The 18403-nt window shown below is 42.0% G+C and overlaps 1 protein-coding gene across 2 annotated transcripts in view; it reads right to left on the bottom strand.

Moving 5' to 3' along the window:
* The window catches only part of LOC308101166 (RNA-binding protein with multiple splicing-like), a 39603-nt gene extending 23058 nt beyond the window's left edge, over positions 1–16545 (bottom strand). For both annotated transcript variants that reach the window (XM_080450533.1, XM_080450534.1), the window contains exons 1-2: positions 16050–16545; positions 406–483 (exon numbers count right to left, since the gene is read on the bottom strand). In XM_080450533.1, coding sequence (XP_080306659.1) covers positions 406–483; positions 16050–16121 — 150 coding nt within the window. In that variant the 5' untranslated portion in view covers positions 16122–16545. The remainder of the gene's footprint in view (positions 1–405; positions 484–16049) is intronic.
* Positions 16546–18403: the final 1858 nt, after the last annotated feature.

Raw genomic sequence — 18403 nt, 5'->3', positions numbered from 1 at the left:
GAACTGCACCGTTCCTGTGCCACTAAACCACATCTCTCTGGGGCAGGATCCCAATAAACGTCACCATACTCTCTCCCCAACCTGACTCACTTAGTGTCACCACATTTGCACTGTTGTTTGGGGTCAAATGAACTCTTACTCCCGTCCACTGGAACGTGAGACGAAACAGATAGTTTAGCGTTAGTATCGTAAAGGCAACATGCCATTTTCCATTAGCCTCCTTTAAGCTTCCTGTGGATCAGACTTGATTGAACTTCAGTCTTAGGAACACGGACACTTGAACCTACGTAGGGTTTTTCCATGGCCATTTATTTCATCACCATTAATGGAGGTCTCATTGACCGCTGGAAGGAAAAGCTGCTAAGAATAGCTGCACAGCCATCCATTTAATACATATAAACATACCTTAAATGGTCTGAACAGGAGATAGAGCTCCCGGGGCTTAATATCCAGCGGTAGCCCGCTGACGAATAGCGTTCGGACCTGGGGAGGAGACGAGAGAGAGAGAGAGAGAGAGAGAGAGATCATGTATTTTTCATTAACCTTCACTAGTTATAAATAGCAACCCAGTGCACCTGACACTAACATATGAGGTTGTGACGGAGGGCACAAAGAGCACACTGGAACTGTCTTGATCAAATTGTTCTCTTGGCTGAAGGGTTGGCCACACACAGGGTGGAATGTAGCTCCTTTTGAAATTCTGTACACTGATAGGGATGTCTCTTAGCTCCGCAAACACACAAACACACCCACGGTCCCGTCGTACACACACACACACGCCTTTCTAAGTGCATCACGTTCCCACATAATCTACGGCCTACCGAGTTTTACAGCAACCCTCCCCCACAGTTTCGCCCTCTTGTTTTGTATCTGAACTTTTCAACTTCAACAGCAGAGACCTAAGCAAGCTCGCTCTGGGGGTGAATTACAATTCCGATGTTAGCTTATAGAGATATATTTGTTTACCCAGGCAAGATTTGCTAAGCGCATACAGCTTTTTTTTCAGCAACGCCCTGCTTCAAGTTGGGTCAGATTCAGGGAATTACATTAAGATGACCACAAAAGTTTGTCTGGATGGGAAATTGTCATCTTTAAGTATAGTATGTGTGCAGAGTGAATCTCAAGTAGGAATATGTAAGAAATGCACACAAGAAGGCACAAGCTAACACTGGCTAAGACAACACAAGCTAAGTGTTGATGGAGCAGGTAATTTAAGTATAATATGTATTGTAAAAATGCAAGTTGTGTTGTTTGGGTTTAAGGCTGCTCACTGAGAATTAATAAATAAAATATGATATTTATATACAACATCAGATGTAATCTAAGGATTTACACCCTCATATTTTAGAAAACACTGAAAATAAACAAGCAGAATCTCTAGATTTTACAAACGGTTTCTATTTAAGATGTATTTACAAAACTGATAGAAACATTAAACCACAAATCATACTGTATATGTTTCTGTTGAAATCTAAAAGGACTAATGTTATCGTGAGATGTAGAATGTCTCAGTTCCTGCCTTAATAACTAAATTGCACAAATAACGCTTTTTTTGTCTCATAGCCATCTTTAACAGTCACATGCTCCAAGCAGGAACCAATCCATCTTCCACCATGGAACAATCACTAATTCACAATCATAAGAGCATAAGGACATACGTCATACAGTATGCTGTAGTGTATGGCAAAAACAACTGCCTTGGTGCCCAGTAAGAAATAATTTGTGTCGAAAAAGTGTAGTGCAGTGTTTTTTTTGGCTCAGAGAAGTGTTGACTCACAGCATTTTCTAACTTAAGCATACTGTAAATTAAGCATTTGATGTTGAATTCATGCATACATATGCATATTTTATATCTATTGAATGCGTTTTCTTGTTTGCGCAAGAGACTGCAGAAAACTGTCACAAACCATTTGATAATTGTTTTGATATCTCTATCTCTTATTCTTTATTTAAAATGAAGCCTAAAAGCCATTTGTGGGAAGTTTGCACAAAATAATATCACCCACCCTTTTATACCTCTGTAGGGCTATCAACGAATTGACACAAAAAATGTTAATAGATTTTTGACTAATTGATCGATTCATCGATTTAGTCAAATCGATTCATCTGATTAACCACTTTTCTACTTTATGCTTCGTCGCACAACGGTGTCGTGGAAAAATAGCCAATCTACAAGCTCACAACGCATTGCATCATGACATGCTGTAAGCTAGATCTGCTATTGTCACTATTTTTGCTATTTTCTGTCGACTATGATGACAAGAAGAAAAGGAAAAATAATTTATCACCAACTTGTGGCGTATGTGCTGGGTTTACGTCCACATTTTCACGCCCACCACCACCCTATACCTTCACACCATTACTATGAAGATTGTTAGAAATCAAATTAATTCATCGCCACCATCCCATCAAATCTCTATTGACAGCCCAGTCTTAAGTTAAGTATGCAGTTTGATCAAATGGACCTGCTCTATTTCCACTATGTTGAATCAAGACAGCAGATTCACAATGCAAGGCACAATCAAGAGTGTTGAACAACACGAGTGCTCGTCCACAGAGTAACCTGATCCACGCCAGCGGTGCCGAAATGGAGACAGACACACAAACAACGATGCCTAGCAACGGAGGGAGCACCAAACCAGCCACCCAGCCGCAAATCCCTGCGGTGACTTTCTCACCTTAGTCGTTATCTTATCAGTGACACTGAGCCCTGCGGAGCTTTCACTGGGCTCTGTCAACGGCAGCCTGGTTTAAGTAAACTCTTTCATTGTTCTTTTTTTTGCCAGAGCTAGGTGGGCCAATCACTGACAGGTATTGAAGCCAGTGAAACCATAATAGTGCATGGATATTGCTTTTTTTTTTTTTTTTAAGAAATCAGCTCAGGTGTGTGTGTGTGTGTGTGTGTGTGTGTGTGTGTGTGTGTGTGTGTGTGTGTGTGTGTGTGTGTGTGTGTGTGTGTGTGGCAGGGGGGGGGGGGGTGATGGAGAGTTGGGGGGGTATAATGCCAAGTCATGGGGTTTGGCACCAAACCGAATGGAAATTCAGAGGAATTTCCATTAAGGACACGGGCTCTGTGGATTGCTTACGCTCTCTCGCCATGGTTTCAAAGTCGTCATTGTGATTGCGTTTCCATCACTATATCAGTGAATATGCAGGTGATCTTACTCCAATAGCACCTTGAAGAAGACCCTGGCACAAATACTAAGAATATGTTAGTCATTTGTCTCAGGCTTTGCCAAGCTGTATTAGATTTCACAGTTTTCATTAATCAACTTCAAATCTTGGAGTTAATAAGACTTCTGGAGAGCTGAGAGTATACTGCACAGGTTTAGACAAAGTCCCACAACAACAGACAGACAGACAGACAGCAATGGGGCAATCCTTGTAGTGTTGGGTGGAGGTGCACTCTCATTCCTGAGCCGTCCTGACGTCAGTTGTTGTGATATATGATCGGCTGGAGTGTGTCCGGCGTGGGGCCGTCTACACCGTAGATACTGGATGATTCACAGTCAAGCGTGTCAACAGTTCCCTCCACGTACGTACATCTGCTATCGATTACGGTATCTCTCTCTCTACCTCTTTTCTCCCTTTTTGTTGCTCTTGGAAAACTTAAAAACACACACACACACATGCTGTTATAAACATTTTGCAGTCAGATCAAGTGAGGCATTCTCAGAGCAGTAAATTCAACTGAAGTTGTCAAGTCAGGAGCGCGGGCAGATTTTGTAGTTTCATAAAAAACAAAGATCAAACTTCAGCCACACTTTATAGGGTTTTAGTGCTGCCGTTTTATTGGTTGCTCGTGAGTCACTTCTTAGCTTTCCACATACCTGCATTTCCACAGAGCTGAGTGGTCTAGTGGTCCCACTCCCAGGTCTCTGAATCATTGACCATTTATGGCGTGCTCACGCACAAGCGCAGGCACGCACGCTTCTATCAAAAACAGCAGCCCCAGCTGAGAACTTCACCAAGAGCCCCAGACCCGGCCGGCGCAGTTCCCTGGCAACGCTCTAGCTAGTGCACGGCGGAGTGCCCAGCCCCGGGCCAAAATACATCAGATCCTATTAAGGCCACCTCTGCAGCAGGTCGCAGGGGAACAATGCACCTCTAATCAGCAAGCTTTGATTTCTTGTGCCCCCGGACGAGGCTATCACCTTATCGATACTCAATCACATGCACCGCCAGAGGAGCGGGGGAAGGGGAGTCTGTGTTCAAAACAAATGGCGCGGAGGTGTGATCTCAAAACGCCCTCTGTACTGCAAACAGAAAATCAATTCATATTCCCCAGACGAAGCCTGTCAGATTTTATTTAGAACCAGTACAATGTCTGGAGACAAAAATACAATGGCTGGAACTTGGAACTACATTATGGGAGGAAGCAGACACCTGTCCAGGTGAAGTCCCACATGCAGTCGTCTCACGTGCTGAGAGACCAACCGCCTGACTATTGAATCACAAGTCTGCATGCCCAGGTTTTGATATAGTTTTGCCAGGGGAGAAGTCCAGGGAAGCCTCTGAATGGCAGGTGGTCTGTTGTCTGTTGTCTTTTTCTGTCTTAGGGGGTGGTTCTTGACCACTTTTCAATAGTGGTGCCCCAGACATTAGATATCTATCTGGCCGGGATACACTTGCCAGAACAAGACTAAAGGCCCTATTTAAACAATCTATGGTGCAAATGCATTGGGGTGTGTCCAACTAAATCTTTCTGGTTAGAGGTTGAATAATGTGGGTGCATTGCATAGTCATATGCACAAAGTGGTTGAATTTAATCTCTGAATTTGTCATGGGTGTGTTTTAGCCATACCATACATTAGACCAATCAGAGTGTCCCATTTCCTTTAAGAGCCAGGTGTGCCTGCACCTGTCGCATTGTTATTTTAACCCATTAAGACCTGGGGCCGATTCTAAAATTGTCTTTTAAATCCTAACAGTTTTCTGAAAAACGTATGTTTCTATATCAGTGGTGCTCAAACTTATTCATGTCAAGGACCCCCAAAAATTATATGTATTTGGCCGCCGACCCCCATCTAAAAACATTTTGTTCCAGGGACCCCCAGAGGCAAAGATTTGAGTTAAAAATATATATTAAAAGATTTGCACACATTTTCAAAAATAGCAGATCTACAAGTTCATAGCGCGGCACAAAGTGATGCGCTATGAGCTTGTATATCTGCATTTTTTTAATAGCCAAAGAAATCTAAATCAGTGTGATATACTGATGTCAGGCTATGGGGGAAACAAAAGCTCAAGTGCAAACGAGAGGTGGCCCACCCTCATTGACCCTGCGGCTGTCTGTATATTTTGGGCATGCCGTTCAAAATCACACCTTCCTCCTGTAATGTCTCCTCATTTATGTCATCTGTGACATCTTGACATTTCAACTTGTTTATAATCACACTCATTCTAAGTTAGCGTCTTAATAACCACCTATTAAGCATAACAGGCTTGCTGTGCGCCTGTGTTGGATAGCGTTGGATAGAAATTGTTAAAGGAATAGTTCACCCAAAATATCACTTATTTTCTATCAATTACATACCCCATGAAGCCTTGAATTCATGGAGATTGTTTTGTTTTTGTCGCATTCCTAAGCCAATAATTTGATGACAGGGTGGCTGGTCAGTAGGAGACTCAATTGAGTCTCTGTGTAATTGATAGAAAATATGTCATTTTTTGGGTGAACTACTCCTTTAATGCTGAACGCTGAGCAGAGACAGATTACAGAAGGCCAGAAAGCTATGGATCTAACATTCTTATGTACTGTACATGATGAGATTGCAGACCATAGACTCCGCCCCCCCTCCACGGAGCAGACGGCTTCAGTCTGTTAGGCTAAGGATGAGAGGTATTTGAACATATCTTTCAATAAAGTGTACGCTACTTATTGAGATAATCTGCATATCTTCTTTTCTTCCTCTCTCTCGCTCTCCTCGCCGCTCTCATCTCTATGCAAAGACACACAGCAGGGGGTATTTTCAAACTGTTTACTTATTACTCATCATTCATCTGTCGTTTCTGAGCACGAAAGCGATTTACATTTTTGGTGCCTCTCAGCATGGCAAATTGGCTGGTGCCAGCATTGCAATAGGCCAGTGGTTCTCTGCCTTTTCTGGATCAGGGGCCCACTTGAAAAATGTTTATTTTAATGATCAATCATTCGATTGTGTTCTTGCTTGGATCAATGGAACCAACAGAGTATTCCTATTTATCTATATCACAATGGAAACTCATGTTTCGAGGATTTTAAGAAAAAAAAAAAAATGTATTAATGCTATATTATCATTATAATTTTGTTTGGGGGTCCACTTGCAATATCCTCACGGCCCACCAGCGGGCCCCGGCCCAGAGGTTGAGAACCACTGCAATAGGCTGTACGGATAATCTGGCTCAGATCATTAATTATTTTTGAACCTCATTGCTGAGTCTCTCAGCAGTGTTATCTGCCACGTTGAGCGTGAGCGATGATGTGTTGAAATTCAGATGGATTTTTGATTGCAAGCAGTGAGCTCACATGGTTGAACCGGCCTAATATACAGGTCAATCTACTACATGGGTAGCAGGTAAATGATGCACAGGGGGGACTGCGGAATTTAGACCAGGTCAGTGCTGGCACAATTGCTTTCTGACTTCTAACTCCACCTAAGATTGCATGCATTTAGCCTTACCACACCTCATTTTAAGACCAACAACACGTTTGGTACTTTCACAATGTGGGTGCTGGGCGACAGCGGGCGTGAAAATGACACCTGTGTCGGTTATAACTAGACTTGTAATGACACTTGGGCTGCGCTTTGCGCCATATTGCTCCATATTGCATCGGTGTAAGATAGGCCCCTGAGAGTCAAAAAGCCCTAGTGGGCCCATAAAGGCCAGGCTGCAAATCTTTGAACCGACTGACATTGCCGACAATAGGTCTCACTAGTGGGGCCCCCCAAAAAATGAGAAAAAGTTGCCATTTTGGCCTGACAGTGCCGATATGGGGTCATGATGGGACCACTCAAATGTCAGGGTTCATCCTCCAGGGAGCATGAAAGTGCTCAGCAAATTCCCTGGCAATCCAAGCCAGTAGTTTTTTTTTAGATCCAATGGACATTGGAGCCCCATTGCTAGCACCACTATTACATGTTGATTAGACTGATAATTGGTTAACTGCATGGCTGGGCTACAGTGGAAAAACTCAGACAGATATTCACACTGGCTTTAATTGACCCTTTAATTGTGTGTGTGTGTGTGTGTGTGTGTGTGTGTGTGTGTGTGTGTGTGTGTGTGTGTGTGTGTGTGTGTGTGTGTGTGTGTGTGTGTGTGTGTGTGTGTGTGTGTGTGTGTGTGTGTGTGTGTGTGTGTGTGTGTGTGTGTGTGTGTGCGTGTGTGTGTGTATTTCTTAGAGCCAAATAAAGTAAAAAGGGGGTCCTACACCCCAGATGCAGTGGGACACAGCCCTATTGCCCATATTGAAGTGTGCGTGCGTGTGCGTGCACGTGTGTGCATGCGCACGTGTGTACGTGTGTGTGTGCGTGCACGCATGTGTGCGCGCACGCACACATGTAGCGTGCGCGCACGCACACATGTAGCGTGCGCACGGCCAAGACAAAACTATAATGACTGCCTATTTCAAAATCCGTTCAAAACAAGAGAACGCTTCAATGCACACATGCACACACACACACACGCACACACTCACCAATTGCCTCCAAATTCACACAACCACTCTCCGTGACTCTGTTCAAATCAAAGCGTTACACCCATACACCCGAGTGAGCTCAGGGCAAGTTGAGTGTCTTGCGTCACTCAAAAGAACTCTGTTCAGAAGAAAAACAAGCTAGCTGACAGACACCCTCTCCTCACTATCTCAGTTGTCACTGCTCTGCTTTGGTGTCGTCAGCTCTCCCCCCCCCCCCCCCACCCCCACCCACACACACACACACACACACACACACACACACACGCTAGACAGAGAATGTGAGGAGAGAGCGAGGCTCCAGGCTTGCTATAGGTGTCAAACGACCATAAGCGGATGGCTCCGGCTAAAGTGGCCATTAATTGCCAGGGTTCAAAGGGGTCATGTGTCACATTCTGGGTCACGGATTAGGGGGTTCGTGCCAGGTTATCGTTTCAGTTGGGGGTGGGGGAGGGGGGGGTCAACCGTGAGGTGGAACGCTGTGTCATTTCAGAAGGCAAGAAAGGGGATTTTTTTTGGTGAAACTCCCACGAGCGCTTTGGACCAACAATTACCGCTCTGTAAGGGTCTGTAAATGTTCCAACAGGTTGACCTTTAAAGGTATTTAAAACAAATGACCTAGGAAAAGGCAAGGAAGTGCCCACTTCGTCATGTTTTTTTCCTTCTCTACCCCTCGGACTCTTTTCCTCCCCCTTGGTAACGGTTTTCCCTTATTTATTAATAGGAAACCTGCATGGCAACATTCTCTTCAGAGTTCAGACCATGTCCTTTTTTCCCCCTCACCTTGACACCACAAGAGGTCTTTGTTTCGTATCAGTCTGAAGACGACATTGTTGACCTCCAGTAAAGCCTGTCCTTTAGATGAAGAACCCATTCACAGATTGTCATGTGCACATCAGGAGGACACTGTAACTGTCAGGTTACGGGATCATCAACCGCCTTCAAAGTCTCCGCTCCCTTCCATTATATGTTAACCCATTAATACCTGGAACTGTGTCATTTTTAGATTTGAGCTAAAAAGCATTATTTTACACTTTAGGCTATTCAAAAATAGCAGATATACAAGCTCATAGCGCGGCACCGAGTGCCGCGCTACGAGCTTGTAGATCTGCTATTTTTGAAAAATCGTGAAAATTTGTGCAAATCTTTGAATATATATATTTTTAAAGCGAATATTTTTAACTCAAATCTTTGCTTCTGGGGGTCCCTGGAACAAAATATTTTGATGGGGGTCCGCGGCCAAATACATATCATTTTGGGGGTCCTGGACATGAAAAAGATTGAACACCACTGATATAGAAACATACGTTTTTCGGAATACTGTTGAGATTTAGGAGACATGTAGAATCGGCTTCAGGTCTCAATGGGTTAAGTCTCTGAAAAGCTTTTACAGAGCATTCCATGGCACTCATTAACACTGACTAATTGACCAAGTCCACAGTGGCCACCCTTTGTTGCAGCTTCCCCCAAGCGGGCGCCTTGTCTCTGTTTAGTTTTCAGGTTGGGCGGGCTGAAGCAGAGCAAAACCAACATGAGACTCATCATCCATGGTCTCTCAACATACAAAAACAAGCGTCTAGTTAGCCTAATCGCCCAGTGAGCCCACGAGTTCAGCACTTTAATCCCTACCTGAGTAGATCAGATTTGGATTTTTGGGGAGTTCAAAACGAACAAACAGGATTGGGATCACTCGCCCAATCTGATTAGATCAGGAAATCAAATCCAAGCTCTAATCTGGATCAAATCATCAAAACGTACGCTCAAAACAATAATATAGGATTGGGATCAGTCCAAAACAGAAATCTGGATTACCTTGATCCCACTGGAGGGCCGGATTTACAGTCGATTACCAGAGCAAAACACAACTTTACAATGAATTCAAACATTATGTTTCAACATAAATAAGATGGTAAAGCCTGTAGATTCCACAAATAACAGAAGAGGCTCATACACTGACAGAAGGACGTTGAGGCTCCTTTTGGTTCCAAAAAAAATTACTTTTTTAATTTACTAAATGATCAAGGTCACAATCGATCGGAGTGTTGATGATGGACGGAACGTTAGGCTGGGCCAGAACTGAAATCCCATATACACAACCCCTTGACCCATACCCCCACACACACTCAAGTGTTTAACTCTTGGGCCCTGTGGACCTTCACACATTAACTGAAATGTACGGAACTAAACATACTGAATGGCATCAACCCATGTGTATTCATTGAATAGCCTTTTTTCAGGTGGAGGACTGCAGTGTGAATATCGTTTACCCCACTCTGCTCTGCAGATTAAACAGCAAATGGAATGTTGTCACGTTGCCATCTTTGACAGCAGGATTTCAATTGCAAAGGCACATTATTATACAATGTTCATCAAAGATCACGCCAGGCAATTCTATAACATGGCATTGTTAATCAGTCCATACAGTCACAGGGTAAAAGCTATATATTAATCATTTCGAGTGTAACTAACACCTCCTTCACAAACCAACTTGCAGAACGAAGTAGCGCTTCACTCAGTTGCTCTGAGCTAATCTTCCATGTTTTGGCCTTGGGTGCTGGAGAGAGGTAACAGCAGAGGTACTACAGTAGCTGCTGCTGGAGAGGTAGGCTATACAGGCCAGGGGCTGCTGCTGGTGCTCAGCTGAACAGTGGGAGAGAGAGGCCTCTCCATGTTACTGCTCTGTCTCGCTCACCCTCCTGTCTTTAGGGCTGTTCTCATGACCATAAACGGTCCTTCTGTTCAGTAGATCTCAGGGTCATGCCTTTAACTTATGGCTTGATAAGGGATAAGTAGTTTGTCTACTGGGACTGAAAGGAGAGGGAGAGAGAGAGAGAGAGAGAGAGAAATAACAGAAGGATAGGGGGAGGAAACGGAGAAAGAGCTAGATAAAGAGAGATACAGAAGCGAAAGGGTGCGAGAGAAAAGGAAGGGAAGGAGGAAGGAGGAGTGGTAGGGAGATAAAGATGAAGTGTGGGAGGTGGGGAATTAAATGGGCAAGGAATGGAATGAGAGAGAGAAAGTAGGCGAAGAGATATTGTATATTGTTGTATACAGTAGATAAGTTAATTTTAGCCTCATGAGTAAGTAATGGAGGTGACACATAAACAGCACATAAATACAGCAAGCAAGAAAGCCAGCAAAGATGGCCGATGTCTGAGCAAAGCGGCTACTTTCAGCCCTCGGCTAACAATATCATTTATCGCAAAGTGTCAAAAGGCACGTCTTTAAAGTCAACAACACAGGTCTTTCAAATACAGCAGTACCACAGAGAATCCTCTCTCTCTTAATGTTTTGCTTGGGCTTGACATTCTACATGCTTGCTTAGATATATGATTTATTTTGTTTGTTTTACATTAGCAGGTTCCTATACAATACTAGCCGTTCCCGACGCTAAGTCTCGTTGTCTTTTCAAATTCTTCTCGTCGTCACACAGCTGACAAATGGCCGAGATAAGATATCAATTCCCCTCGCGCTTTTATAAATAAACTTCAATCTTGCAGCCTCGTAGATACAACAACAAGTGCGTCTGTGGGTGTCCATAATGTGTCTGCGAGTGCACGGCAGGCTGGGTGGGTGTTTGAGGTGATACGGTGTGATGGGTGTGTGTCTCTGTGTGCGCATGTGTTATGTGTGTGTGCGTATGTCACTGTCTGGGAGTGCGCTCGCTCGGTTCTTCTACAGTAAATGAGTGTGGCCATTGTTACTATCCGTTAGGTACAATACACAAGCTCTCACATTTACCCTATGATAACTAAACTACCCCCGATCTCCACAAATACGACTCATATACCGCCCCCCAACCCAGATAATACTCCATGTCACAGAGAGTTAACCCATCTCCGTGCCCTTTTCACAGACACATGCACACACACGCCAACCACACACACATGCCCAGGTCCGCTGTGCTAAGAGACCAGCGCAGCTTCCCTTCAGCTTCATCGAGGTTCTCCAGCAGCGCAGCTCCCCGCCAAGATCGCCGTCACACCGAAAAGGTCACGCTGGCCACATGACCCGCTATTTGAAGAGGAGACCTAGTCCTAGTGGATACCCAAACCAGGCCAAGCACAATCCAATTACGCCCCAGGGAGATGTGCCTCATCATCTTGCTGAACTCTACATAGGTGATATTCTGTATCGGTCCAGGCATTTGGAAAGATCAGCTTACATGTTTATGGTCAGCTACACTCTTAAGTCAACAGATGTCTTACAAGACTCAACGACTCCATGTTATGCTAAGTCTGTTAGGTCCATGGCAGCCGTTTAGGAGTTACACCATGAAGGAGCCAACTAGGATGTTGTCTGAGTGTTAAGCACAAATATCCAGAGCGCAAGGCAATACAAAGCATAAAGTGCATTATGTGATGTGTAAAATTGCAGTTGTATTGTTTAGGGTGTCGATTGAAGTAAAGATGTATTGTACAGTATCAGACAAATTGAAAGTGACAGCATGGGGTCAAAGGTCAAGACTAAGGTTCAGCAAAGACTTTCACTCTCACCTTTCCTGTTTGTCTCTCTGCTCAAACACAACAATAATTTTGAATACATCTGTACTATATAAAAGATGGAGATGGGTAGCCTGACCTTTGGCGAATGAGGTTTATTCCTGTAACAAAATATGCTCTGTCATTCTATTGTGTTTCACTTCCATAACTTCATTATGAAACTATCATGTCTGCCGTTGCTCTTGTCATAAATCTAAGTGGCATCACTTCAGTCTAGCTGTACAGTAAATGCGACACAGACCTTTTGCAACCACATTATCCCAAGCCATTTTCTTGCAATGACCGTCTGAGCGACCTTCTCCTTAAGGCCACTCAGAATGACGTGTCCATACAAGGGCTGGAAACTACAGAGACTTGAAACTTATCTGCCATATTCACAATCTAATAGATGGTATGTCACAGACTTCAGTGGGGGGGGGGGTTCGTCGACAACAATGCTCCCCCTACTTTAGTGACACAGTATGTGAAAGCCTCCAGGACACCTGATAATAAGGCTTTATCAAACCAACTCGCAAGATTAGACAAGGGTCGGGGCTGGGCCAGAACTGAAACCCGCATACCTTGCCTGCACGAGACCATGTTTGGTGACCGCTGGTCCGCAGAAGATAAACAGCACGTATCATCAAGCTTTAGTGTGCAACATGAAGGCGTCTGAGGTTGAGCAATGGAGCAGACACGAGAGCCAAGCTTGCTAGGATTTCAACGGGTACAAATCAGTGATCCATTGAGCCGCATATGAGATGGTGCAGGGCTAACTAGTCCTATTGTTCTGCATGTGAGAGTCATACCAGAGAGCTCGTTAAACTTTGGCTCCCTCAAGGTAATGGCTTACCGTTACTATAGCGCCGTTAAGCATAAAGCTATTCAATCTTTTATAGTTCCTGCTTTTTGACATGGGAAAAGTCATTTGGATGTTTCGAGCAGTCTTAAATCTACACATTGCACATAACAATGAACACCCCAAGGCAAAACTATATTTTTCTTTAAATATGTTTAAATAGGTTTACATAATGTGACCTCTATGGACACGGTTGAAATGTGAAAAGTGAAGTTGTTTTGGTTTCATTGAAGGGCGTACTTGAATAACCTTAAGAAACTGCAAGTCATGGAGACTTGAGGAACATTTACTCACAAATTAGGACTCTAGTGTGTGTGTGTGTGTGTGTGTGTGTGTGTGTGTGTGTGTGTGTGTGTGTGTGTGTGTGTGTGTGTGTGTGTGTGTGTGTGTGTGTGTGTGTGTGTGTGCATAGGCATACTGTGTACAGGCGTTGTGAATGTTGGTATGACTGTTCCCTTGCATCCTGCTATTGTTTGTGAGCACATTTTTTTAAGTGTGCCCCCCACACCCCCGCCCACACACGAGCACATTTTAAGTGTGCCCGCACCTAACCTCCCCTTATAAAGCATAAGTTAGCACCAAAAGATAAAGTGGTGCTGTCTAATTTCATGTTAATATGCTCTCATGTTAATATCTTAAAGTAAGCATATGACCCCGTCTGTCTGGAAGGCTTCCAAACAATTCCATAACCATCAGATTCATCTAACCACTAATGCAGTCTCTAATCCGTTTGCCTCTCTCTTTCACTCTCCCTCTCCCCTCTCCTTTATGCAGTGTCAGAGAGACGAAAAAATATATACACACTCTTCAGTCCCTCTCTTTGCTTACATCACCAAGTTAAAAAACTTCTGCAAGTATTTCATTAGGTTGCAGCTGTCCTTTTCAAACATCACTGTAATCCAGTCAACTCTAAATTAAGCGTACAGTAGGCTATGAAGTGGTGGTTGCATATTAATCTCAAAGTAGTTTTCACCACTAAAAAAAGGAGAAAACCAGATCCGATTATTCCATCTCCACCTGGGGCAAAGTTGTCCACAGTATGGTGCTGCTGCAGGGTTTGTAGCCTAAAGCTAATAATTATTTCTGTAAGTACTTTAGGTTTAATATTAATACTGTGAGTGAGTGTAAGCTTTATTGTGAACTCTTCAGTTGATTTAAATGGACTCTATTGAGAGTTTGACTGATCTACAATTTTCTTTCCACTGATACTAATAACATTATCTGCATATCATGATGGAGTGTATCCATAGTAACCCAAACAGCGTACAGAAAAATGGAATTACATCAACGTGGAATGTTTGGCTATTTAGTTACAAAGTGACTAATGGTACGCAGTGCCTTAATCAAATTGCTCCAAGAGAAATAACTGATCTAATCTGATATACCTCCTTCCTTACATCACTTGGCTGTACAGACAATAGAGCGCTGAAATAACAAGTCTGTCATCTGAACACAGATATGTCAGAGCCAAAGTAAACTACCCCGTGCAAAAGACACCGCTATAAACATATTTACAGAGACGTAGATATTAGGAAATTGGATACAGGTTGTGCAAACTGGATAGTATAAAAAAAAGGAAAAAAATAAAGAAAGAAAGAAAGAAGTGGGGGGGGGGGGGGGGGGGGGGTTAAGGGGCTAGTGTACATGTTAGTGAGAAATTCAATTTTCTGACACAACTATCAACATAACATAGTTCTAGTAGACAATAACATTGTGAGTGGGATTACAAAATGTACACTGGAGCCATATCCATGGTAGGCCTGGTTTACAAAGAGTTATTGCCCACATGTTGCAACAGCAATTGTTTGAATAACTTAAAACTGCTCACTCAGCTTCAGTGACTATCAGTGACAGTATGCCTGGCCCGAGGATTTGTCCTCTACAGCTTTCTATTGTTGTGCGAAGTCTAGTTTTTATTATGGTACAGAAACTTAAATGACCAAAAAGTAGTGGAGGAAGACGTACTCAGATATATTACTTACGTAAAAGTAGTAATACCACAATATAGAAATACTCTGTTACAAGTAAAAGGCCTGTGTTCAAAATGTTACTTGAGTAAAAGTGCAAAAGTATTGGCATCGAAATTTACTTAAAGAACCAAAAGTAAAAGTACTAAACTGTTTGAAAATAGCAGATCTACAAGCTCACAACGCCAGGGGTTGTGAGCTTGTAGATCAGCTATTTTCAAATAGCCTGTATAAAATAGGGCTGAAGTGGTTAATGTATGTTCTATAATATAATAATTTATATCTGCAAAGTAACTAAACATTTTCAAATAATTGTATTGGAGTAAAAGTATAATATTTGCCTTTGAGATGTAGTGGAGTAGAAGTAAAAGTACAGAAAATTGGAAATACTCCAGTTAAGTAAAAAATACCTCAAAATGTTACTTCAGTCCAGTACTTGAGTAAATGTACTTAGTTACTTTACACCACTGTCTATGATGAGGGTTTCAGCAATAGACAAAAGAGATGACAGGTGCAAACTCTTTGCAATTAGTGTTATGACAGTCAGACAGCCTTCTGTCTGCCTATACTGAAATACAACACCTATACGTATAGGCAATATTATATTAAAATACACAACAGCACCAAAAGTTAAACTATATAGCCTACTATATGTATTTTAATATTGTATAAAAATACACAACAGAACAGCACCAAAAGGTAAACTATATACTATATGTATTTTAATATAATATTAAAATACACAATAAAACAGCACCAAAAGTTAAACTATATACTATATGTATTTTAATATTATACTAAAATACACAATAAAACAGCACCAAAAGGTAAACTATATACTATATGTATTTTAATATTATACTAAAATACACAATAAAACAGCACCAAAAGTTAAACTATATACTATATGTATTTTAATATTATACTAAAATACACAATAAAACAGCACCAAAAGTTAAACTATAAGCCTACTATATGTATTTTAATATAATATTAAACAACAAAACAGCACCAAAAGTGAAACTAATAGGTGCCCTGGAGGGTGTTGCTGTTAATATTAGTCATACCTCTTCTTCGTGGTTGTTGGTGGTGAATTCATTCGTTTCGTTCTCCTTCTCGACTTTGTTGTTATTATTCATTCTGAGACCTGAGAGTCTTCAGTCACTTTTATGTTGAATGGTCTTTTGCTTTGTTCTATAAAAGACCCTTCTTTCTTCTCCCCAAACCAGCGATAGTAGAGCAGAGATAGCAGCAGTCCGCGTCCTGTAAAACCTCGTGGTTATTGCCACTATTTTGGAGACATCAATCTAATATTAATTAAAGATTATTGCGGGGAGGGAGGAGGAAGGAAGAAAGTCAACAGATAAATGAACTATTATAGCACTAGTTGCGAATACACTCCTATGAATGAAATATAGTCCTCATTGGAATTCGTCAGCATTCCCTGGAAGACCTGATCTCTTTCTCTCTCTTTCTCTCTCCAGTATAGGAGCTCTTCGTCTCTTTTTCCCGAGGAGACAAATGAAATCTAGACTAATTTTACATTTGACTGCACTGCACTAGTCTACGGCACGGGGCGACGAGGAAAAAGTTCTCTCCTCCTCATCTCCTTGTGAGGAGAAGGAGGAGGGGAAAGGATGGGGCGTGTGGGGTGGGAGGGGGTGTGATGATGATGATGATGATGATGATGCACTGTGTCTGCCTCCCCTCCTCCCCCACCGTCTCCTCCCCAAAGTCTACTCTACAGCAGTGATTCTCTAGCTTTTTTATTTTATTTCCCAGTGTGATATGCAGTGGTGTAAAGTAACTAGTACATTTTATTCAAGTACTGTTACAATTTTGAGTTTTTTTTTTTACTTTAATGGAGTATTTCCAATTTTCAGTACTTTTACTTCTACTCCACTACATCCCAGAGGCAAATATTGTACTTTTACTCCATTACAATTATTTGAAAACTTTAGTTACTATTGTAGATTTTGATTATTACAAAACATACATTAAGCACTTCAGCCCTATTTCGGCCATTTGAAAATAGCCGATCTACAAACTTTTGTACTTTTACTCAAGTAAATTCTGAATACCGAACTTGTACTTGTAACAGAGTATTTCCAAATTGCAGTATCGATACTTTTACTTAAGTAAGAAATACGAGTACTTTTTCCCCCCACTGTCTGCCTCCCCTCCCCTCCTCCTCCTCTACCTACCCAAAGTCTATACTCTACAGCAGTGGTTCTCAATATGTGGGTCGGGACCCCCAGGGGGGTCCCCACATGATTTTTGGGGATCCCCAGATGACGGTAAAGTGACAATTAATTAAGACTTTTAAGACCTTTTTAATACCTAAAAGTAACACTTTTTTAATACCAAAAGTAATCAACAAACTATATAAATACTGGTCAAACTGTCAAATAATAAAAGAAAGAATTTTTGAAAATAGATCTACAAGTTGTAGGGTCACGGCCTGAAAAGGTTGAGAACCACGGCTTTACAGCAGTGATTCTTTTTTAATATCCCAGTGTGATATATGCATTAGGCCAGTTGGTTCTCAAAACCTTTTCATGCCAAGGACCCCCAAATTAATTCATGTTTGGCCACGGACCCCCCATGTGAAAATACTTTGTGCCAGGGACCACCATACAAGATTTGTTGTGTTAAAACGTTTCAAAAATAGACTTTATTTTTCACAGTTTGTATAATTTATTTATTTTTTACAGCAGATTTAGAAGCTAGATTGGCTATTTTCAAAAGTCGTCTATAAAGTAGCCTGTATAGGTCTTAACAGTAATTAAACAGTATTATGTTTTATATGATTTTTCGCTCCTCACCCCTGGGGGTCCCCGGACTCTACGGCATTAGGCTACGGCACGGGCCCCACATTTGATACGATTTTTTTGAATTTCTGGGACCCCATTCCATACACACAAAAAATCTGAATAGCGTCAATTTAACTGTGAAAGTGAACAAATTGAACAGACTTTGGTCCCATATGTACCGTACACACACTTGAGTAAAGGTACATTTGGTTCCTAATCAATAATTTAGCTGGGGACCCTCTGTAATCCGCTCATGGACCCCTGGGGGTCCCCCCTGACCCCACGTTGAGAGCCAATGTTCTAGCCGCAACCAAATTCAATTCAATTTCAATAACAAACATTTCACCTTTTCCAGAAACTGAGAATTATGCAAGTTGGGGCGGGGGGGACATGTAAATGAGACACTGATGGAATTAAAGTCAAGTTGTTGACCTACTTTACTCCAAGGCACGACTAATAAATTGCATTACAGAATTTCCAAAATAACCCTTATTTGGCATTTGTGCTATGGGAACATGGGAATTTGAAGTTTTATATCCCAACATGCTGTTTTTTTATTTATTTTATTGCTCACAATACATTTAAGTTATTATGCTTCATGTTAACCT

Source organism: Gymnoscopelus braueri (assembly GCF_963280865.1).
Source record: "Gymnoscopelus braueri genome assembly, chromosome: 15".
NCBI classification, from domain to species: Eukaryota; Metazoa; Chordata; class Actinopteri; order Myctophiformes; family Myctophidae; genus Gymnoscopelus; species Gymnoscopelus braueri.
This window is presented reverse-complemented; position numbering and strand designations above follow the sequence as displayed.